Source organism: Scyliorhinus torazame, chromosome 17 (genome assembly GCF_047496885.1).
Source record: "Scyliorhinus torazame isolate Kashiwa2021f chromosome 17, sScyTor2.1, whole genome shotgun sequence".
Taxonomy (NCBI): Eukaryota; Metazoa; Chordata; class Chondrichthyes; order Carcharhiniformes; family Scyliorhinidae; genus Scyliorhinus; species Scyliorhinus torazame.
This window is the reverse complement of record NC_092723.1, coordinates 164,767,166-164,790,910: the sequence shown is the minus strand read 5'-3', so window position 1 is coordinate 164,790,910 and position 23,745 is coordinate 164,767,166. Positions and strand designations below refer to the sequence as shown.

The 23,745-nt window shown below is 48.3% G+C and overlaps 1 protein-coding gene and 1 long non-coding RNA gene across 3 annotated transcripts in view; one reads left to right on the top strand and one right to left on the bottom strand.

Annotated features, from left to right (window-relative positions):
* Positions 1-23,745, top strand: part of LOC140394359 (platelet-derived growth factor subunit A-like) — a 51,177-nt gene that overhangs the window by 17,665 nt on the left and 9,767 nt on the right. For both annotated transcript variants that reach the window (XM_072481559.1, XM_072481560.1), the window contains exon 4: positions 1,053-1,240. In XM_072481559.1, the coding sequence (XP_072337660.1) occupies positions 1,053-1,240 (188 nt within the window). The remainder of the gene's footprint in view (positions 1-1,052; positions 1,241-23,745) is intronic.
* LOC140394361 (uncharacterized) overlaps positions 10,811-23,745 on the bottom strand; it is a 224,502-nt gene continuing 211,567 nt past the window's right edge. Inside the window, exon 4 of the long non-coding RNA XR_011935863.1 lies at positions 10,811-11,339. This is a non-coding gene — a long non-coding RNA (uncharacterized lncRNA). The remainder of the gene's footprint in view (positions 11,340-23,745) is intronic.

Genomic DNA, 23,745 nt, shown 5'->3' with positions numbered 1-23,745 from the left:
TACCCATCACCCTGCAAACTGTAGGTTCTTGAAACAAGTAGCATTTTTCTTCCTGTAATCTTTATTGGGTCTCTTTTGTATTGTTACTTTGGCCATTTAGTGTAGACGGCAAAATATGCCTCTTGACCCCTAATATAATTCAGTCGAATGGAAACCAGTGCACTTGAATTGAAACCAGGCGGAATGCTTTTCTGATTGTATTGAGACTAAGATGAATTTCGGAAGTGTACTCATGCCACGCTCAATTTGGACTTGCATGAGCACATATTGGCCCCGTGCTAGCTCATCTTAGATACATTTCTGTCTGCTGTTTTGTCAGTTTTCCTTTCGAGTAAAACATCAACAACAAACATATTTAATAATGTTAATGCAATGGCTCAGCAGGAAATGCACTGTTTTGCATGGTACTGAGCATATAATCGATTACAGTATGGGTGTTCAACAGAAAAATGCACTGTTTTGTGTGATACTGAACCATATAATTGACAAAGAACCCAGGCTTGATGTCTGATCCATGTTGAGTTAACTAATCTATTGTAGGGTCTTTTACAATGAGCCTGATGCATTCACGGCGAGGGAGGGAAAAATCTAACCAGTGTTCCTTTCTGTTGATCTCTTTCCAATGACTCCTGGTGGAAAGTATGGATGTCAAGGTGATGACAATGTTGGATAAGACACTGAAGCCCTGACAGTTGAATAGTCAGCTGACATTCATAGGCTCACATGTGACTGCCTAGCTAACTGGAGAGAGAGATGATTGTTAGCACTCATTAACCTATACTTTTAACAAGCTCATCTGCAGGCAGAAGGGTGAAAAAAATAGCAGAAAAATACATTGATATCAAGGATAAAAGTTTCTTGTTAAGTTTTTCCAACTATGTATTGCCACGCTAAATTCCCTCCTTTGTGCGCCTGATGGTAAAATAAGTTTATTGAAAGTTGAATACTTTCCCTGTTTGAAAAAATGTTTTGCAAGTTCAAAGGAAATTAATTGTCTTTTTAGAAAAACGACTTGAACCAGCACTCAAAGTTACTTTGTTGAAATTTTTCAGAAGAAGCTGTTCCTGCGGTGTGTAAAACAAGGACAGTCATTTATGAAATACCTCGCAGTCAAATAGATCCCACCTCTGCCAACTTCCTGATATGGCCAGCTTGTGTGGAGGTCAGACGCTGCACGGGCTGCTGCAACACTGGCAGTGTCACATGCCAGCCTTCTCGGATACATCATCGAAGTGTCAAGGTGAGGAAAAAACGTTGAACAGACTGGGTTGCAATTGAATTCCACTCATCCATAATCTCATCCTCTTCTTGGTGGGGTAGGGGTGGGGGGGGGGGGAAGTGGAGTGGGGAATTTGGAAGCACTACATGTTGGCATGGACTGTGTGAAAAATAACTTGACTTCATCTTGTCCATCGTTTAATAAGCCTTAAAGTGATTTTAATTGGTCCTTTTAGGGTCTGGAGAATACATTTTTGAAAAAAAATAAACAAAGATATGGTCTGTCTGCTTTTGGCACAAAGTGAAATAAATGGAAAATAGCTCATTTATATCCTACAGTAGTTAGCTGTTTTGGGGGTGGGTGGAAAAACGTTCAATTTGATCAGTAACTTTGCATATTTTAATGGAGTTAACTGCACTTCAATCCATTATTGACAAAATTGTACTAATGTAAAAGGAAACAACTTCAGATTTTGTGATGTTTTAGCCAAAATTAATGGATCGCAAAGCTGTTATATTAATGTGGACTGCCTACAATGTTGAAACTCCATTATGTTTTATTCTTTTTAATGTGAAGTATCAAAAATACTAAAGATCAGCCAGAGAACACAAAGCCCATTGTGGGTATTTCAAATAGACCCCACTGTTCTAATGGAAATGACAGGACGAGGAGTGTATTTATTTGTTTTTTGAACGATACATTACCATATGGCCTTTGATGTAATTAATTGTGTTCAGATTTGAATAGGAGCATTTTGTTTTTTGAAAATGTATCTTTCAATGAATGCTGGTGTTTGTCAAAACTGGGTGATTACTCTGTCAGTGCAAAGAGGAGGTAGTTTCCATGGCACATGACTCATGAACAGATGCATATGTGGGCAATTCTTGGAATGTAAGCTTAGTTCTCCTTCAGTGACCATATTGTAACAGTTGATTACTTGCAACAGGATAAAAGTGTCCGTTTCTGCATTGGAATTAATAAAAGACTCAATTTATCGACTTTGGAGCTAATGACTTAGGCCGGATTAGAATCATTCGGATAAGATGCCAGAGAATTTGTAACAGCAGCAACAAGTACATTTTGATGCTAAGACTTTTTTTGTCAAGCTGTGACTTTGATATGGGCACTAGCTTTTAGTCTCTGAATGAAATAAGGAATATTTTTTGTTTGGTCATCTGTATAAACTAAGTAATCTCAGGCAACACATATTGCTTCACTACGTTCTGAAAAGGAAACAAGAAATTACTTGTCAATCATATGTTAAGTATAACTTCGAGACTTTGTCAGGCTAGCTTTATCTGGCTGTCAAAATAGCTTTAGCTCTATGCTATTTATACATTTTATGCCATGTTAAGTAAGAAAACATAAATACATTTGGTTAAATACAAGTTAAAATTATTTTAATAAGTACACAGATGTTTCAATGTGTAATTGTATTGCTCCTTGTAGACTAGATTAATGGGCTAATTGTTCATAGATGGCATTCCAGTAAAGATATTATTTTTTAAAATATATATTTTATTAAAGTTTTCAAACAGAATTTTTCCCATTTTACAAATCAACATAAAAATAGTACAGTAACTTGATAAATAACGTTATTGAAATAATATGGTGAACTAACAAAGTAACAAAAATAGTGCTCCCCCCTCCCCTCCTTTCCCTCCCCTGGGCTGCTGCTGCTGTCGATCTATTTTCCCTTAACGTTCCGCGAGATAGTCAAGGAACGGTTGCCACCGCCTGGAGAACCCCTGAACCGATCCTCTCAACGCAAATTTCATTCGTTCCAGTTTTATGAGCCCTGCCATATCGTTTATCCAGGCCTCCAGGCTGGGGGGTTTCGCTTCCTTCCACATGAGTAAGATCCTTCGCCAGAGCTACCAGGGACGCAAAGGCCAGAATATCGGCCTCTTTCGCCTCCTGCACTCCCGGCTCTTCCGCTACCCCAAATATAGCTAACCCCCAGCCTGGCTTGACCCGGACCTTCACCACCTTTGAGATCACCTTTGCCACTCCCCTCCAGTACTCATCCAGTGCCGGACACGACTAAAACATATGTGTGTGGTTCGCCGGGCTTCCCAAGCACCTCCCGCACCTGTCCTCCACTCCGAAGAACCTGCTCAGCCTTGCTCCCGTCATGTGTGCTCTATGTAGAACCTTGAATTGTATCAGGCTAAGCCTGGCACACGAGGAAGAGGAATTTACCCTACTTAGGGCATCAGCCCACAGCCCCTCCTCAATCTCCTCCCCCAGCTCTTCTTCCCATTTTCCCTTCAGCTCCTCTACCAGCGCCTCCCCCTCGTCTCTCATCTCCTGATATATTTCGGACACTTTGCCCTCCCCGACGCATACCCCCAAAATCACTCTATCCTGGATCCACTGTGTCGGGGCAGCGGGAATTCCCTCACCTGTTGCCTCGTAAACGCCCTCACTTGCATATATCTAAAGATATTCCTCATGGGCAACTCATACTTTTCCTCCAGTGCTCCCAGGCTCGCAAACGTCCCGTCTATAAACAGATCCCTCAGTTTTCTAATTCCTGCTCGTTGCCAGCTCTAGAACCCTCCGTCCATCCTTCCTGGGTCAAACCTGTGGTTATTCCTGATTGGGGACCACACCGAGGCACCCGTCACCCCCCTGTGTCGCCTCCACTGCCCCCAGATCCTTAAGGTTGCCACCACCACTGGGTTTGTGGTATACCTTTTCGGGGAGAGCGGTAGCGGCGCCGTCACCAGCGCCTTTAGGCTCGTTCCTTTACAGGACGCCATCTCCAGCCTCTTCCACGCCGCCCCCTCTCCCTCCCTCATCCACTTACAAACCATCGCCACATTGGCGGCCCAGTAGTAGTCGTCCAGGCTCGGCAACGCCAGTCCCCCTCTGTCCCTGCCTCGCTGCAGGAACCCCCTCCTTACCCTCGGGGTCTTCCCTGCCCACACAAAGCTCATAATACTCCTATTTTCTTGAAAAAGGCCTTTGTGATCAGAATGGGGAGACATTGAAACACGAAAAGAAACCTCGGGAGGACCATCATTTTTACCGCCTGCACTCTGCCCGCCAATGAGAGTGGCAGCATATCCCACCTCTTGAAATCCTCCTCCATCTGCTCCACCAGCCGCGGTAGAGTTCCCCAGCTCCTAGCTACCTGGATCCACAAATATCGGAAGCTCCTTTCCACTCTCCTTAACGGCAGGGCGTCTATTCCTCTTCCCTGGTCCCCGGGTGTATTACAAAAAGCTCGCTCTTCCCCACATTTAGCCTATATCCCGGAAAATCCCCAAAACTTCCTTAATATCTGCATAACCTCTGTCATCCCCTCAACAGGGTCCGCAACATATAGCAGTAAGTCATCTGCGTAGAGTGACACTTGATGCTCCTCTCCCCCTCTAACCACCCCCCTCCATTTCTTAGAGTCTCTCAACGCTATGGCCAGTGGTTCAATTGCCAACACGAACAGTAATGGGGACAGGGGGCACCCCTGCCTAGTTCCCCTGTGTAGCCGAAAATACTCCGATCTTTGCCGGTTTGTGACTACACTTGCCGCTGGGGCCCCATATAGGAGTCTGACCCATCTGACAAACCCCTCCCCGAACCCAAACCTCCTCAACACCTCCCATAAATACTCCCACTCTACCCTATCGAATGCCTTCTCCGCATCCATTGCCACCACTATCTCTGCCTCCCCCTCTGCTGGGGGCATCATTATCACCCCCAGCAGCCGGCGAACGTTGACATTCAGTTGTCTCCCCTTTACAAACCCTGTCTGGTCTTCATGCACCACCCCCGGGACACAATCTTCTATCCTCGTCGCCAGCACTTTTGCCAGCAGCTTGGCGTCTACATTTAGGAGTGAGATAGGCCTATATGACCCGCATTGCAGCGGATCTTTATCCCGCTTCAGGATTAATGATATCGTCGCCTCCGACATTGTCGGGGGTAGCAGCGGGGCCAACAGGTCCACATACTTCCTGTAGAATTCCACCGGGAACCCGTCTGGTCCCGGGGCCTTCCCTGCCTGCATGTTCCCCAGCCCTTTAGTCACCTCATCCACCTCAATTGGAGCCCCCAGACCTGCCACCTCCTGCTCCTCCACCCTCGGGAACCTTAGTTGGTCCAGAAAATGTAGCATTCCCTCTTTTCCCTCCGGGGGTTGGGACTTATATAGCCTCTCATAGAAGGTCTTAAACACCTCATTTACCTTCCCTGCTCTCTGCTCCGTAGTTCCCGTTTCATCCCTAACTCCCCCAATCTCTCTTGCCACTATCCTCTTGCGAAGCTGGTGGGCCAGCAGCCGGCTCGCCTTTTCCCCATACTCATATCTCATCCCCTGTGCCTTCCTCCACTGTGCCTCTGCCTTTCCTGTGGTCAGCAGGTCAAACTCCGTCTGAAGTCTTCGCCTCTCTCTATATAGTCCTTCGTCCGGGGCCTCTGCATATCTTTTATCCACCCTCAAAATCTCCCCCACTAATCTCTCCCTTTCTTTGCCCTCTTGTTTCTCCTTGTGAGCTCTAATGGAGATCAACTCTCCCCTAACCTCCGCCTTCAGCGCTTCCCATACTACCCCCACCTGGACCTCGCCATCGTCATTGACCTCCAGGTATCTCACAATACATCCCCGCACCCTTCCACAGACCCCCTCATCCGCCAATAGTCCCACATCCAGTCGCCAGAGTGGGCGCTGCTCCCTCTCCTCTCCTAATTCCAGATCCACCCAGTGCGGGGCATGATCTGAAACGGCTATGGCCGAGTACTCCGTTCCTGCCACCTTCGAGATCAGTGCGCTACTCAGAACAAAGAAATCTATTCGGGAATATACCTTGTGGACATTTGGGAGAAAAAGGAAAACTCTTTGGCCAACGGCCTGGCAAATCTCCACGAATCCACTCCCCCCATTTGTTCCATAAACCCCCTAAGCACCTTGGCCGCTGCCGGCCTTCTTCCGGTCCTGGATCTAGACCGGTCTAGCCCTGGATCCAGCACAGTATTGAAGTCCCGCCCCCCCCCCCCCCCCCCCCCCCCCATTACCAGGCTTCCCACCTCCAGGTCCAGGATACGTCCCAGCATCCGCTTCATAAATCCCGCGTCATCCCAGTTCGGGGTATATACATTTACCAGCACGACCTTCATTCCCTGCAATCTACCACTCACCATCACGAATCTACCCCCGTTATCCACCACTATATTCCTAGCCTCGAACGACACCCGTTTCCCCACCAGTATCGCCACCCCCCTATTTTTCGCGTCCAACCCTGAGTGGAACACCTGTCCCACCCATCCTTTCCTTAACCTAACCTGATCCGCCACTTTCAGATGCGTCTCCTGAAGCATGACTATGTCCGCCTTCAGTCTTTTTAAGTGCGCGAACACCCGGGCCCTCTTAATCGGCCCATTCAGGCCTCTCACATTCCACGTGATCAGCCGGATTGGGGGGCCACCTGCCCCCCCCCCCCCCCGGCGGCTAGCCATCCCCTATTCTGGGCCAACCCCCCCCCCCCCCCCCCCCCGGGTCCCGCGCACCCACCCATCCCCCAGGCGGCGCCTTCCGTTCCCGACCACCTCTTCTCTTGCCAGCTCCCCCTTGCACTCAGCAGCAGCAACCCAGTTAGTCCCGTACCCCTCCCGTCCCCCCCCCGCTAGATCCCCATCTAGCATGGTTACTCCCCCCATGATGCTTCCGAAAGTCAGCTAACTCTAACTGACCCCGGCCTCCCCCGTTCTCTCTTTGACCCCCCTGCGCGTGGAGCTCTCTTCCTTCCTGCGCCTATCTTCCCGCCATCATCTCCATAGCGCGGGAAAAACCCTGCGCTTTCCTATCGGCCCCGCCCCCTATGGCGCAGCTTCCTCTTTCCCCATCCCCCTCTCAGTCCCTTTTTCCACCAGCGCCCACATTTCTCCGTGTCCCCCCATCAAGAGGAGACAGATTCCCCATCTATCGTTACAATATTATAAACCTCCCATTCCCCAATTTACATTTCTGTACCACAACCTCGTTGTTTCCCCCCCAACATCAGTCTCTCAGTTCTAGTCCAGTTTCTCTTCTTGGATGAAGGTCCATGCCTCATCCGCCGTTTCGAAGTAGTAGTGCTTGCCCTGATGCGTGACCCACAATCGCGCCGGCTGCAGCATCCCAAATTTTATTTTCTTCCTGTGAAGCACCGCCTTGGCCCGATTGAAGCTCGCCCTCCTTCTCGCCACCTCCGCGCACCAGTCCTGATACACTCGTATCACCGCATTCTCCCACCTGCTACTCCGTACCTTCTTGGCCCAGCTCAAAACAGCCTCTCTGTCCGTGAAGCGGTGAAATCTCACCACTATCGCCCTTGGTAGTTCTCCCACCTTTGGTCTTCTCACAAGGACCCGGTGAGCCCCTTCCACCTCCAGTGGGCCCAGGGGGGCCTCAGCTCCCATTAGCGTATGGAGCATCGTGCTCACATAAGCCCCAACGTCAGCTCCCTCTGCTCCTTTGGGGAGACCTAGAATCCAGAGGTTATTCCTCCTTGAGCTGATCTCCAGGGCTTCCAGCCTTTCGATACACCTCTTATGTAGCGCCTCATGTGTCTCCGTTTTTACCACCAGGCCCTGTATCTCATCCTCATTTTCGACTGCCTTTGCCTTCACTCCACGGAGCTCTATCGCCTGGACCTTTTGTGTTTCCTGCAGCCCATCGATTGCCAATAACATCGGCGGCAGCACCTCCTTCTTTAGTTCCTCCACACACCGTCGGAGGAATTCCTGCTGGTCCGGGCCCCATGTCGTCTGGACTCCATCCGCCGCCATCTTGCTTCTTCCTTCTCCTCTCTGCCGCTGCTCCGAAGGATCCTTCGCAATCTGGCCACTGCCACTGGTCCTTTCCATACACACCCGGGGGGGACACCTTCCTTCGTCACCCCACACTGGGTTTGGTCTGAAACAATTTCCGTTGGGGCTCCCGAAAAGAGCCCAAATGTCCGTTAGAACGGGAGCTGCCGAAACGTGCGGCTTAGCAGTGCATCGCTGCAACCGGATGTCCCCAGTAAAGATATTATATTGGCATTAACAGCGTTGGGCTAACGAAGGAAATAACCCAGCAAGGGTCTCTGCACCAGACCTCTTGCTGAAGTACTGATTTGGAGATCAGGGGCGGATTCTCGGCCCCCCCCCCCCCCCCCCCCCCCCCCGCCGGGTTGGAGAATCCCCGGGGGGGCGGCGTGAATCTCATCCCGCCGCTCCGACGGTGGCTGCCGTATTCCCTGCGCTGATTTTCGGACGGGTGCGGTGATCACGCCACGCCGGTCGGGGGCCGTTGGCCGCGGCCCCCCCGGCAATTCTTCGGGCCGTGCGGCCGTCCTTTTCACGGCGGGACCTGGCAGGTAAGTTGGCTGGTGCGGTCCTCGGGGGGGGGGGGGGGGGGGGCGAGGGGGGTCCGACCCCAGGGGGGCCCCAGCCCGCGATCGGAGCCCACCGATCTGCGGGCGGGCCTGTGCCATGGGGGTGCTTCTTTCTTCCGCGCCTGCCCTTGTAGGGCTCCGCCATAGCTGGCGTGGCGAAGGCACCCCTCTGCGCATGCGCCAGAATACGCTGGCCGGTCTGCACATGTGCGGAATCATGCCGGCGGTTCTGTGCATGCGCTATCTTGCGCAGTCCCTTCGGCGCCGGCTGGGGCGGCTCCAACCCGTCCGCCGCTGGCCTAGCCCCCGGAAGTGCGGAGAATTCGCCGGAGCGGTTCGCGCCATTTTTTACGCTGGTGTCGGGCCATCGCACCGATTCGGGAGAAGCCCGCCTCAGGTATATTTTGAGACTGCTGTGATGCTATTGCTGTTTGTTTGTTCCAACTCAATACATGAAGAGTGACCACTTGGGTAAGGCACAGGAAAGAGATTGATGCGCATGGAACTTCATCTCATTATTAGTTGATACTTTCTGAAGAGTAGGCAAGACGTTGGGGAGGTAGAGCAAAGTAATAGAATATCTGGTGCAAAATTGGGCCTTTTTAAAAAATTACCCCATATTTAGTAAGGGGAAGGTGGGGGGGGGAGGGGATGCAGACCCTACAGAGAATTGAATTTGTGGATTTAAGTTGATGTAACATGGTTCATTAGTATGCACGTTGTCTGAGAAACTCTTCCCAGAACATAGAGTAACTATGTGGCAGGTTTGTGGGATTCTCCCCATAGCATGCTTGGGAAGATATGCAGTTAAGAAGTTTCCATGTTACAATGAGGGTTTTTGTTTTTAGCCGGTTACGTATGTGCATATGATTAGATTCTTTAGCCTCTTGCTACAAGGCTCTAATCATATACATCTGTGTACATGATTAGAGCCTTTCTACGTAAAGACCTCAAAGCTATACCTATTCATTGACTAAAAATTTGGACCAATGACTTGACTCCAGTTGTTAATTATAGTCTCTGTGGCAGCAACAGGTGTTTCAAGGGACACATTTCGAGAATGTTACTGTTTTGCTATGCTTTGGCTTGTAAAATGAACTGTCTGAAGTTCTATATACATCTTCTTCCCCAAAACTCCTTTGCCTAAAGGGAGTACAAGCATCTTTTCAGTTTCAGCCTGAGCAGTAGACATTTCTTGACTTAACAGGATATTTGTACTCAGGATTGTACTCAGGATTGTAGTCAGGAGTGGCATGGTGGCACAGTGGTTAGCATTGTTGCCTCACAGCACCAGGGAGCCGGGTTCAATTCTGGCCTTGGGTCACTGGCTGTGTGGAGTTTGTATGTATTCCCCGTGTCTGATGGGTTTCCTCCGGGTGCTCTGGTTTCCTCCCACAGTCCAAAGATGTGTGGGTTAGGTGGATTGGCCATGCTAAGTTGCCCCTTAGTGTCTAAGGATGTTCAGATTAGGTTATGGGGATAGGGCAGGGTGGATGGGGGAGTGGACATAAGTGGGGTCCTCTTTTGAAGAGTTGGTGCAGACTCGATGGGTTGAATGGCCTCCTCTGCGATTCTATCATGAAGGATTCTATGATTTCACCTGAGAAATCTGTGGGAACGGATCCCACATAATTTAAAAAATAATATTTTGTGAAAAAGAGAAAATTATAGGGCAGGACCCTCCATCTTGATGCACTCGTTTTCTGGTGGGGCACGCCCCCGCCGGCAACGGGATTTGCCGTCCAGCAGCCGGCCGATGGAGTTTTCCATTGTGGGCACCCCTATGTCGTCGCAAAATCCGCAGGTTTGAGTGCGCTGCCGCCGAAACGGGGGATCCCGCCGACGGAGAATCCAGCCCATAGTTTTTGCCATTGTGATCAATTATCAGTCTACACAGAAATAACAAGAAGTGAAACTTCATCCTTTGATGCGGATCTCTATCGGATGGCATTGTCAATTGGATCTCAGTCCCTTATGTGTGTATGAGTGCAAATGCAGAGTTAAGCATCTCTTGTTAAACCAGGATTGCATGAGACTATGGGGGATCTGTTCCAAATTCGCCCCCAGACAAGATTTTTTTGCAAGCCCATTTGTACTCTCGACAACCACAGGGGTCAGTTTAATTAGGTAATTGATGTTGATTTTGACAGGCTGAAAGCTAAGGGCCATAGCACACAACACCAGTATGTGTGCTAAAAGATAAAGCAAGATCAATTGAGATGTTGTAGTTGGGTAACACCAAGATTTTGAATGCCTGAAGATTGGTGGAGGGAGGAAAGACCAATGAAGATGAGTATTTTGGCATCTCAAAAGTTTAGAGGAAAAGTAAGTTAATGTATAAAAAACATCTGTTAGTGAAAGTATATTATGGTAGTCTATTTATAGCTCAGAAGGAACAAGTGAAGAACATTTAGGGGAACAATAGCCATAGTATATAAATAATGTAATTGTACCTTGTTTTGCCAGCTAAATTCCTCTCCGAGAAAACTTGAGTATTTTTGAACCTTCTATTATTATTGAAACAGCTGGACTAATTCTCAGTTTAGCCTAAGTTTGATACTGAAACTTTGGAGATTGTAAAGAAACTTGAAGCCAAATTCCAGAATAATTAAAATTGAGATTTGCCAAGCCCACACATTTATTAGTGCACATGTACATACCAAACCTTAAACGCACACAGATAGCAATAGTAGTACGGAGATACTGGTGGGTAAGTCTGTGCTTCCATTTGGCCAACTCCAGCAATAGCAGTTTAGGAGCTGAGAGGCAAAGGAAAGGGAGGAATTCATAAAAAAAACAAAACTAATGCAACAGCTAAAACCTAAAAGACCTCACAGTTAAACCACAGACAATTGCCTAAACCATTAACAGCTTAAAGACTGTTCTACTGCTCAAGGCTATTTCAGAAGTAAATGGATGTGCTATGAAGGATGCAAAGTGCTGAATACCTTCTGGGTTTTTTTGAACTAAAGATTGCAGCATCAGATGCAAATCTTTTGATTTACGCAACCACGCTCCCAGTCCAATTTCTAAGCTTCTGGGATTCATCAGTTTAATAGTTATTGTACCACTTAAGAGTGGGGGCCTGATGGCAGCTATAGATGTGTGTGTGTTCCCATATCACCCTCACTGTGAGCCACAGCAAATGCTTGTTTTTAGCATTGTTATCAACAAAGTGGGACAAGAATTTAATATATTAACTAAGTATCGAGTATGCACCAAAATGAAGACCCTTCCATGTTATGTATTAAGGATGTTGTAAGTACATGGCTTTACTAGATATGAACATGGGCTGGAAATATGCCTGAAATGTTACAGCTCTTGATTCTCCAACCCACGGTTAAAGCTAGTGAGGCTCATGGCAGCAGCAGAGTGTTACATAATATTACCTGTAATAAACACCATTGGGTGTTATTGGTAACAAATATATTTGCAAATGCAAATGAAATTCTTCCACCACCATTTTCACCCAAAATGGGTAACTACTTTGTTAGCATATCAGAAAAAGGAGTTTAACATGATGAACACTGGATGGCTCAACTGTAACTAGTGCCATGTCTCTTGGAATGTTTTCTGGCGAATACACATATTTGTATCACTTAATGCAGCAGACACACCACTCAATGGGCAAGATTCTCGGACCTCCCCACGGTATGTTTCTCGGTGGCGGAAGGTGGCCCGCCATTGGCCGTCAGCGGGATCTTCTGGTCCTACTGCTGTCAATGTGATTTCCCATTAAATCAACCCCACACTGCCAAGGAACCCCATGGCTGGGGTGAGCCATCGGCGGGACCTTCCGTGATCAGCTGGAAGATCTCGCCCAGTGTCTTATTCAGGTCACAGGGAGGTGTCTAATCAAGTTATTATACTAATTCTCATCATAAATGGCTCTAAAAGCAAATTATGGCACAGGTAGAATTGAGTTCATGAGAAGACCATTTTGTGGTTAACATCACAGAGTAAGCAGTGAATCAGAGCAGAAAACACTTTTGTCTTTTATAATAATATGTGTTCAACATCTTGCCACGCATTGTTTCAGTAAAACTGATCTGCAGTTATTGGGCACGATTGAACGGGCGCCTGACAGGCAGCACGCCACAGCTCAATGTGGCAGATAGAGGGCGGAAGACCCCGCTCCCTCGCGAAATGTTGCAATGTGAATCCTGCCCATTGTGGCGGGATCACTTTTTGGCAAATCTGCATTTTAGAGCAAGACAGCTAGCCAAACTCAAGTGCGCAGTTTCCTGAGGCAACCGAGGCATTCGGATCTATATCCTTCACCTTGGAGACATCAGGCAAGCACCATTCCGTACTGGTCTCCACAAACGGGGACCATATGGAACTGCACTTGTGGGAGACTCCCAGAAGATCGGAGGCTCCCATGTACTTGCTCTCTGGGCAGGGTGGCACTCTGGAACTCAATGCTGGTGCCATCAGGGACAGGAATGGTTGTTGCAGGTGCCGGGGTTTAGATATTTCAGTACGCTCAGGGAAGGTGGTGGCATTGTTAGTCAAGGACAGTATTACGGTGGCAGAAAGGACATTTGATGAGGACCTGTCTACTGAGGTAGTATGGGCTGAGGTTAGAAACAGAAAAGGAGAGGTCACCCTGTTAGGGGTTTTCTATAGGCTTCCGAAAAGTTCCAGAAATGTAGAGGAGAGGATTGCAAAGCTGATTCTGGGTAGGAGCGAAAACAACAGGGTAGTTGTTATGGGGGACTTTAACTTTCCAAATATTGACTGGAAACACTATAGTTCGAGTACTTTAGATGGGTCCGTTTTTGTCCAATGTGTGCAGGAGGGTTTCCTGACACAGTATGTAGATAGGCCAACGAGAGGCGAGGCCATATTGGATTTGATACTGGGTAATGAACCCGGACAGGTGTTAGATTTGGAGGTAGGTGAGCACTTTGGTGATAGTGACCACAGTTCGATTACGTTTACTTTAGTGATGGAAAGGGATAGGTATATACCGCAGGGCAAGAGTTATATCTGGGGGAAAGGCAATTATGATGCGATGAGGCAAGACTTAGGATGCATCGGATGGAGAGGAAAACTGCAGGGGATGGGCACAATGGAAATGTGGAGCTTGTTCAAGGAACAGCTACTACGTGTCCTTGATAAGTATGTACCTGTCAGGCAGGGAGGAAGTGGTCGAGCAAGGGAACTGTGCTTTACTAAAGCAGTCGAAACACTTGTCAAGAGGAAGAAGGAGGCTTATGTAAAGATGAGACATGAAGGTTCAGTTAGGGCGCTCAAGAGTTACAAGTTAGCTAGGAAGGACCTAAAGAGAGAGCTAAGAAGAGCCAGGAGGGGACATGAGAAGTCTTTGGCAGGTAGGATCAAGGATAACCCTAAAGCTTTTTATAGATATGTCAGGAATAAACGAATGACTAGGGTAAGAGTAGGGCCAGTCAAGGACAGTAGTGGGAAGTTGTGCTTGGAGTCCGAGGAGATAGGAGAGGTGCTAAATGAATATTTTTCATCAGTATTCACACAGGAAAAAGACAATGTTGTCGAGGAGAATACTGAGATTCAGGCTAGAAGGGCTTGAGGTTCATAAGGAGGAGGTGTTAGCAATTCTGGAAAGTGTGAAAATAGATAAGTCCCCTGGGCTGGATGGGATTTATCCTAGGATTCTCTGGGAAGCTAGGGAGGAGATTGCTGAGCCTTTGGCTTTGATCTTTAAGTCATCTTTGTCTACAGGAATAGTGCCAGAAGACTGGAAGATAGCAAATGTTGTCCCCTTGTTCAAGAAGGGGAGTAGAGACAACCCCGGTAACTATAGACCAGTGAGCCTTATTTCTGTTGTGGGCAAAATATTGGAAAGGTTTATAAGAAATAGGATGAATAATCATCTGGAAAGGAATAATTCGATTAGAGATAGTCAACACGGTTTTGTGAAGGGTAGGTCGTGCCTCACAAACCTTATTGAGTTCTTTGAGAAGGTGACCAAACAGGTGGATGAGGGTAAAGCAGTTGATGTGGTGTATATGGATTTCAGTAAAGCCTTTGATAAGGTTCCCCACGGTAGGCTACTGCAGAAAATACGGAAGCATGGGATTCAGGGTGATTTAGCAGTTTGGATCCGAAATTGGCTGGCTGGAAGAAGACAAAGGATGCTGGTTGATGGGAAATGTTCAGACTGGAGTCCAGTTACTAGTGGTGTACCACAAGGATCTGTTTTGGGGCCACTGCTGTTTGTCATTTTTATAAATGACCTGGAGGAAGGCGTAGAAGGATGGGTGAGTAAATTTGCAGATGACACTAAAGTCGGAGGAGTTGTGGACAGTGCGGACGGATGTTACAAGTTACAGAGGGACATAGATAAGCTGCAGCGCTGGGCTGAGAGGTGGCAAATGGAGTTTAATGCAGAAAAGTGTGAGGTGATTCATTTTGGAAAGAATAACAGGAAGGCAGAGTACTGGGCTAATGGTAAGATTCTTGGCCGTGTGGATGAGCAGAGAGATCTCGGTGTCCATGTACATAGATCCCTGGAAGTTGCCACCCAGGTTGAGAGGGTTGTTAAGAAGACGTACGGTGTGTTAGCTTTTATTGGTAGAGGGATTGAGTTTCGGAGCCATGATGTCATGTTGCAGCTGTACAAAACTCTGGTGCGGCCGCATTTGGAGTATGCGTGCAATTCTGGTCGCCGCATTATAGGAAGGATGTGTTAGCATTGGAAAGGGTGCAGAGGAGATTTACCAGAATGTTGCCTGGTATGGAGGGAAGATCTTATGAGGAAAGGCTGAGGGACGTGAGGCTGTTTTCGTTAGAGAGAAGAAGGTTAAGAGGTGACTTAATTGAGGCATACAAGATGATCAGAGGATTGGATAGGGTGGACAGTGAGAGCCTTTTTCCTCGGATGGTGATGTTTAGCACGAGGGGACATAGCTTTAAATTGAGGGGAGATAGATATAAGACAGATGTCAGAGGTAGGTTCTTTACTCAGAGAGTAGTAAGGGCGTGGAATGCATTGCCTGCAACAGTAGTGGACTCGCCAACACTAAGGGCATTCAAATGGTCATTGGATAGACATATGGACGATAAGGGAATAGTGTAGATGGGCTTTAGAGTGGTTTCACAGGTCGGCGCAGCATCGAGGGCCAACGGGCCTGTACTGTGCTGTAATGTTCTATGATGTTCTATCTGTCAGGAGCACTGCCAGGGTAACAGGTGGTGGTGCCAAGCTGGCATTTTTTGCACTGCGGCGATCAGGCCGGGAGGTGCCCTGCACAGGTGCGGGGTGGGTCAGGGACCCGCTCAAGTGAGTTGGGGCTTTGGGAGGGGATATGTCGGGGGTTGCGTCGGGGGCTCCAGAGATTGCGACGCCATTTGAAATGGCATCCAATGTTTTGCTATACTGAGAAGTTCCAGCGAGTGGAGCTCCTCAGTGCAGAAAACAGGGCTATGTGCACTCTTGGCTGCATGTTCCCTGCTGAGGCCCCACATCTAACTGGCGGCACATTTAATAGCGGGGTGTTTCTCGGCGCTGCGAGAGCAGGGAAACGTGCGGCTAAACGCGTTCGCTATGTGACTTTGTTCCCATTCGGTTAAATTGTGCCCATTGAGTTAATGGTCAGTCCTGGGCCACTTGGCAATTGGGCCTAAATCCACAGCAAGTGCAATTAAGATAATTGGAATCTGGCCTTTTAGTGGACAATGGAAAATGATAGGATTAATTAATTCCTCATTTTGTTTCTGGTGATGGGCTGAGATTTGTGATAGGAAATTTGCTCAAACATCACAGGGCAGTTGTAAATAACACTGGAAAAATCCCAGGATTTGGTTGAAAGGCCAGATATGGTATTTGTAAACATTATGGGTGCAATCTACCGGCCATATTGCGCCTGAAAGGCAGTGCGCTTGGCACAAACATGGTCGGGAAATGCCGGGAGACCCCACCCTCTTGCTCTCACAAGATGTTTCGACCTGAATCCCACCCACCTTTTGGCAAAACTGCATGTGAGAGTGAGACAGCTAGTCTAACTCTAACATACAGTTCCTGAGGTAACCGAGGCATTGTCATCTATCTTCTTCGCCTCAGAGACCTTGTTCAGTATTGGACCCACAAACAGGGACAAATGAAATGGCACTCATGGGGTTCCCAGGGGATCAATGGCCCCCAGGTGCTTGCCTTCTGGGCAGGGTGGTACTCTGGCACTGCTGTTGCCAGCCTGGCACTCTGGCACTGCTAGCCTGGCACCCTGGCAGTGCCACTTGGTTGCCAGCTTGGCACTGCCAAGGTTCCCAGGTGACACTGCAAGCTGGCATGGGCACTGCCAAGGTGCCAAGCTGGCATGAAATGAAATGAAAATCGCTTATTGTCACGAGTAGGCTTCAATGAAGTTACTGTGAAAAGCCCCTAGTCGCCACATTCCGCCGCCTGTTCGGGGAGGCTGGTACGGGAATCGAACCGTGCTGCTGGCCTGCCTTGGTCTGCTTTAAAAGCCAGCGATTTAGCCCAGTGTGCTAAACCAGCCCCATTGCCAAGGTGTCAAGCTGGCATCGCTTTAGTGTCAGGAATTGGGCCTGGGGAGTGCCTTGTGCACGTGAGGTGGGGGGCCTGAGAATCCCCTTATTGGTGAGTTGGGCTTTGGGGGTGATCATGTCGGGGGTCGAGAGATTGGGGCACCATGTAAAAATGGTGTCCTGATCACTCCCTACACTAATCAGTTCCGGCAAGCGGCGTTCCTCAGTGCAGAAAACGGGACTAAGTGGAGCCTCGGCCGCGGGTTCTCTGCTGAGGCCCTCTTTCGAACCGGAGTTGTGTTAGATCGCATTGTATTTCTCGGCACTGCGAGAGCAGGGAAACACGTGGCTAAACGCGCTCATTATGGGACTCTGTTCCCATTTGGTTAGATCGTCCTCTACAACTAAAGGGAGGGTGAGTATTATTTCTTCTCCCTTTGTTACAGCTGCCCAGATTAGTTGGGCTACACACCAATTGATCTGCTGGTTCAAAGCTTCGATAGGCACCTACCTACTCACAACGTCAGTGGTTGAAACCAATACAGATCCCACTTGGGACTGTAAGACTTCCACGCAAACACGGGAGAATGTGCAAACTCCACACGGACAGTCCACATGGATTTTTTGATCCATGGATGATTAATGGACATATATCTTTAAGACGAGCAACAGAATTTAGAAGTTACAGGAGAGAGCAATCTGCTGGCCTCTGCTGGTTTGAACAGGAGCTTCAGACTTTTTTAAAAATTCATTTACGGGATGTGGGGGGTCACTGGTTAGGGCAACATTTACTGTCATAGAATCATAGAATTTACAGTGCAGAAGGAGGCCATTCGGCCCATCTAGTCTGCAGCGGCTCTTGGAAAGAGCACCCCAATTAAGCCCACACCTCCACCCTAGCCCCGTAAACCAGTAACCCCACCTAACCTAAGAGCAATTTTCGCAGGGCCAATCCACCTAACCTGCACATCTTTGGACTGTGGGAGGAAACCGGAGCGCCCGGAGGAAACGCACGCATGTGAATGTGCATACTCCGCCCAGACAGTGACCCAAGCCGGGAATCGAAACTGGGACCCTGGAACTGTGAAGCAACTGTGCTAACCACTGTGCTACCATGCTGTCCATCCCTAGTTGCCCTTCAGAAGGTGGTGGTGAGTTGCCTACTTGAACCGCTGCCGTCACTGAGGTACAGATGCACCCACAGTGTAGTTATGGAGGCAGTTCCAGGATTTTGACCCAGCGATGATGAAAGACTGGCGATATATTTCCAAATCGGGTGGTGAGAGACTTGGAGGGGAACCTCCAGGCGGTGGGCTCCCAGGTATCTACTGCCCTTGTCCTTCTAGATGGTAGCAGTTGTGGGTTTTATTTTTGGAAGGTGCTGCCGAAGGAACTGTGGCGAGCTCCTGCAGTGCATCTTGTTGATGGCACATTCGGTTGCCACTGTTCACCGGTGGTGGACGGATTGAATGTTTGTGGAAGAGGTAGAAATCAAGCAGACTCCTTTGTCTAGGATGGTGTCGAGTGTCAATGGTGGAGCTGCACTCATCCAGGCAAGTGGAGAGTGTTCCATTACACTCCTGACTTGTGCCTTGTAAATGGTGGACAGGCTTTGGGGGGTCAGGAGGTGAGTTACTCAACGTAAGTTTCCGACCCTTTGACTTGCCCTGGTAGCCACAGTATTAATATGGCTAGTCCAGTTCAATTTTTGATCAATGGTAAACCCCCAGGATGTTGATTATGGGGGATTCAGCATTGGTAATGCCATGGGGCGGTGGTTAAATCCTCTCTTGCAGGAAATGGCCATTGCCTGCCAATTGTGTGTTGCGAATGTAACTTGCCACTTGTCAGCCCAAGCCTGGATATTGTCCAGGTCTTGCTGCATTTGGACATGGACTGCTTCATTATCTGAGGAGTTGCGAATGGTGCTGAACATTGTGCAGTCATTCGCAAACATCCCCACTTCTAAGCTTATGATGGAAGGGAGGTCATTGATGAAGCAGCTGAAGATGGTTGGGCCTAGGACACTACCCTGAGGAACTCCTGCAGTGATGGCCTGGAGCTGAGATGATTGACCTCCAACCACCACAATCACCTTCCAGTGTGCCAAATATGACTTCAACCAGCAGAGAGTTTCCCCCCTGATTCCCATTGACTCCAGCTAAAGCTCCTTGATGCTATACTCGGTCAAATGCTGCCTTGATGTCAAGAGCAGTCACTCCCACCTCACCTCAGCCATTTAGCTCTTTTATCCATGTTTGAACCAAGCCTGTAATGAGATCAGGAGCTGAGTGACCCTGGCAGAACTCAAACTGAGCATCTGTGAGCAAGCTATTGCTGAGTAAGTAGAACTGTTGATGACCCCTTCCATCACTTTGCTGATGATGGGGAGTAGACTGATGGGTGGTAATTGGCTGAGTTGGATTTGTCCTGTTTCTTGTGTACAGGACATACCTGGGCAATTTTCCACATTGCCGAGTAGATGCCAGTGTTGTAGCTGTACTGTAACAGCTTGGCTAGGAATGCGGCAAGTTCTGGACCTCAATTCTTTGATACAATTGCTGGAACGTTGTCAGGGCCCATAGCCTTTGCAGTATCCAGTGCCTTCAGTTGTTTCTTGCTATCACGTGGAGTGAATCGTATTGACTGAAGACTGAAGATGCTGGCGACCTCCGAAAGGGACTGTGATGGATCATCCATTTGGCACTCATGGCTTAAGATTGTTGCAAATGCCTCAGCCTTGTCTTTTGCACAGTTGTGCTGGGCCTCTCCATCATTGAGGATGAGAGGATGACACAGTGGCGCAGTGGTTTGCACTGCTGCTTCACGGCGTCGAGGACCCAGGTTCGATCCTGGCCCGGGTCACTGTCCGTGTGGAGTTTGCACATTCTCCCCGGGTCTGCGTGGGTCTCACCGCCACAACCCAAAATGTGCAGGGTAGGTGAACTGGCCACACTAAATTGTTCCTTAATTGAAAAAAAAATGAATTGGGTACTCTAAAATTATGTCTTAAAAATCATTGAGGATGAGGATATTTGTGGAGCTTCCTCTTCCAATGAGTTGTTTAATTGTCCACCACCATTCAAGGGTGGATGTGGCAGGACTACAGAGCTTAGATCTGATGGAATTGTGGAATTGTTTAGCTTTGTCTTACTTTTTGCTTATGCTGTTTGGCACACAAGTAGTCCTGCGTTGTAGCTTCACCAGGTTGGCACCTCATTTTTCGCTCTGCCTGATGTTGCTCCTGGCATTGTCTCCTGTACTCTTCATTGAACCAGGGTTGATCCCCTGGCTTGGTGGTAATGGTAGAGTGGGGGATATGCTGGGCCATGAGGTTGCAGATTGTGGTTGAGTACAATTCTGCTGCTGCTGATGGCCCACAGAACCCCATGGATGCCGAATCTTGAGTTGCTACATCTGTTTGAAGTCTATCCTATTTAGCACGGTGGTAGTGGCACACAGCACAATTTTTCCCTCTTGTTGGTTCACTCACCATCTGCTGCAGTCCCAGTCTAGCAGCTATGTCTTTTAGGACCTGGCCAGCTCGGTCTGTGATGCTACTACTGAGCCACTCTTGGCGATTGACATTGAAGTCTCCCACTCCAGTATCTTCTGCACCCTTGCTATCCTCAGTACTTCCTCCCAAGTGGTGTTCAACATGGAGGAGTACTGATTCATCAGCTGATGGTGGATAGTACGGGGTAATCGATGGAAGTTTCCTTGCCCATGTTTAACCAGAAGCCAAGAGACTTCATAGGATCCAAAGTCGATGTTGAGGACTCCCAGGATAAAACTCTCCCGACTATATACCAATTTGTCACCATCTCTACTGGGTCTGCCTTGCCGGCGGGATAGGACATACCCAGGAATAGTGTCTGGGACATTTTCTGTAAGATATGATTCTGTGAGTATGACTATGTCAGGTTGTTGCTTGACTAGTCTGTAAGACAAGCTCTCCCAACTCTGGCACAAGCCCCAGATGTTAGTAAGGAGGACTTTGCAGGTTGACAGGACTGGTTTTGCTGTTGTCATTTCTGGTGCCTTGGCCGATGCTGGGTAGCCCATTCTGTTTCATTCCTTTTTCGTGTTTTTGTAGCAGTTGAATACAACTGAGTGGTTTGCTAGGTCATTTCAGAGGGCATTTCAGAGTCAGTCGCATTGCTGTGGGTCTGGAGTCACATGTAGGCCAGACCAGGCAAGAATGGCAGATTTCCTTCCCTAAAGAACATTAGTGAACCAGATGGGTTTTTAAGACAATCAACAATCAATCAACATGGTCATCATTTAATTTGGGATATTTTATTGTGTCTAAAATCCACCACCTGGCATGGTGGGATTTGAATCCGGGTCCCCAGATAATTATCTTGGGTCTCTGGATAACTAGTCCCGTGACAATACCACTATGCCATCGCCTCCACTTGTCGGCACCAGAGAGAGAGAGATGGGGTGGGACTTGGTTTGATTGATTGGCTGGCGGTCAATGAATTGGCCCAAAAGGTTGTACTCTGCCTGGTAACAGGCGGTGATTGGTTCCTATCCCAGTGGAATGATTTTTAGAGTCCCAAGGAGTTTCAATTCTCTCTCTGTCTCCTCTGTATTCTCTCCAGAAAGGCTGTATTCCCAGGGCTGCAGAGAACCTGAGTGTGAGTGAATTAACCTACAGGAAAACCATTACAGGGTGTGTGTATTTTTCTACGAATTATTGGTTAAATCACTGTTGTTGTGATTCCGGTCAAGTGGGGCTGGAATTGGCCATGCACTAGCCCAGGGTGCTTTTCAAAAATATATACTTTTATTCATGCTTTTAATATTTTAACATTTTAAATATGCAACATAACTAAACACAAAACACAAACCCCACCCCCAATGACCTAGAACAAAACCCCACTTTACACCCATCCCCATAACAGCTGATGGTAATCATCTCTTTAAAATGTAATACAAACAAACCCCATCTCTTGTGGAACCTCACACTCGCCCACCTCAAAACAAATTTGACCTTCTCCAAATACAGGAACTCCAACAGACCCCCCCCCAGCCGTACCAAGGCACAGGGCGGAGAAGCTGACCTCCACCCCAACAGGACTCACCTGCGAGCAATCGGCAAGGTGGAGGCTAAAACACCTGCTCCCGCTCCCGTCTGCGGCCCCGGCAAGTCCGACACCCCAAATATGGCCCCAGGGAACTGGGCTCCAAATCCACGTGCAAGATTGCTGACACAGTGCTGAAGAACGACCTCTAAAATGTCCCCAACTTCAGGCAGGACCAGAATATAGGTACATGATTGGCTGGGCCCCTCGCACACCGTTCACAATAATCAAACAACCGGCTCATCCTCGCCTTCATCAGGCACGGTCTATGTACCACCTTTAGTTGTATCAACCCAACCTCACAAAAAAGGTTGAGGCATTCATCCTCCGCAGCACCTCACACCACAACCTCTCCTCCAGCGCCATCCCCAGCACCTCCTCCACTCGGCCTTACACTCTCCCGAGACGCCATATTCTCCTCCAAAATCCTCCCGTAGATCGCCGATATGAACCCCCCCTCCAGCCCATCATTGACAACACCCTCTTCAACAGCAAGGAGAGTGTTGCCACCAGGAAAGCTGGGAAACCTTATTTGTGAAAGCCCGCACCTGCATATACCTAAAAAACGTCCCCCTACAGGATCCCAAACATCTCTCCCAACTCCTCCAAACACCCAAACCGCTCAATTAGAAACTTCCATCACCCTTCGCACCTCCCGTTCCTGAAACTTAGCATGCAACCTCGCGGGTTCAAACCCATGATTTTCTCGGATCGACTTCAACATCAACCCTACCCGAAAGGGCTGCGAAAATGGCCTCATCATCTTCAACGTGGCCACCACCACCACACACCTCGAATATTTCCTTGGGACAATTGGTAGTGGCGTCGTTGCCAGTCCTGCAACCATAAGACCATAAGACATAGGAGCGGAAGTAAGGCCATTCGGCCCATCGAGTCCACTCCACCATTCAATCATGGCTGATTTCAACTCCATTTACCCGTGCTCTCTCCATAGCCCTTAATTCCTCGAGAAATCAAGAATTTATCAACTTCTGTCTTAAAGACACTCAACGTCCCGGCCTCCACCGCCCTCTGTGGCAATGAATTCCACAGACCCACCACTCTCTGGCTGAAGAAATTTCTCCTCATCTCTGTTCTAAAGTGACTCCCTTTTATTCTAAGGCTGTGCCCCCGGGTCCTAGTCTCCCCTGCTAATGGAAACAACTTCCCTACATCCACCCTATCTAAGCCATTCATTATCTTGTAAGTTTCTATTAGATCTCCCCTCAACCTCCTAAACTCTAATGAATATAATCCCAGGATCCTCAGACGTTCATCGTATGTTAGGCCTACCATTCCTGGGATCATCCGTGTGAATCTCCGCTGGACCCGCTCCAGTGCCAGTATGTCCTTCCTGAGGTGTGGGGCCCAAAATTGCTCACAGTATTCTAAATGGGGCCTAACTAATGCTTTATAAAGCTTCAGAAGTACATCCCTGCTTTTATATTCCAAACCTCTTGAGATAAATGACAACATTGCATTTGCTTTCTTAATTACGGACTCAACCTGCAAGTTTACCTTTAGAGAATCCTGGACTAGGACTCCCAAGTCCCTTTGCACTTCAGCATTATGAATTTTGTCACCGTTTAGAAAATAGTCCATG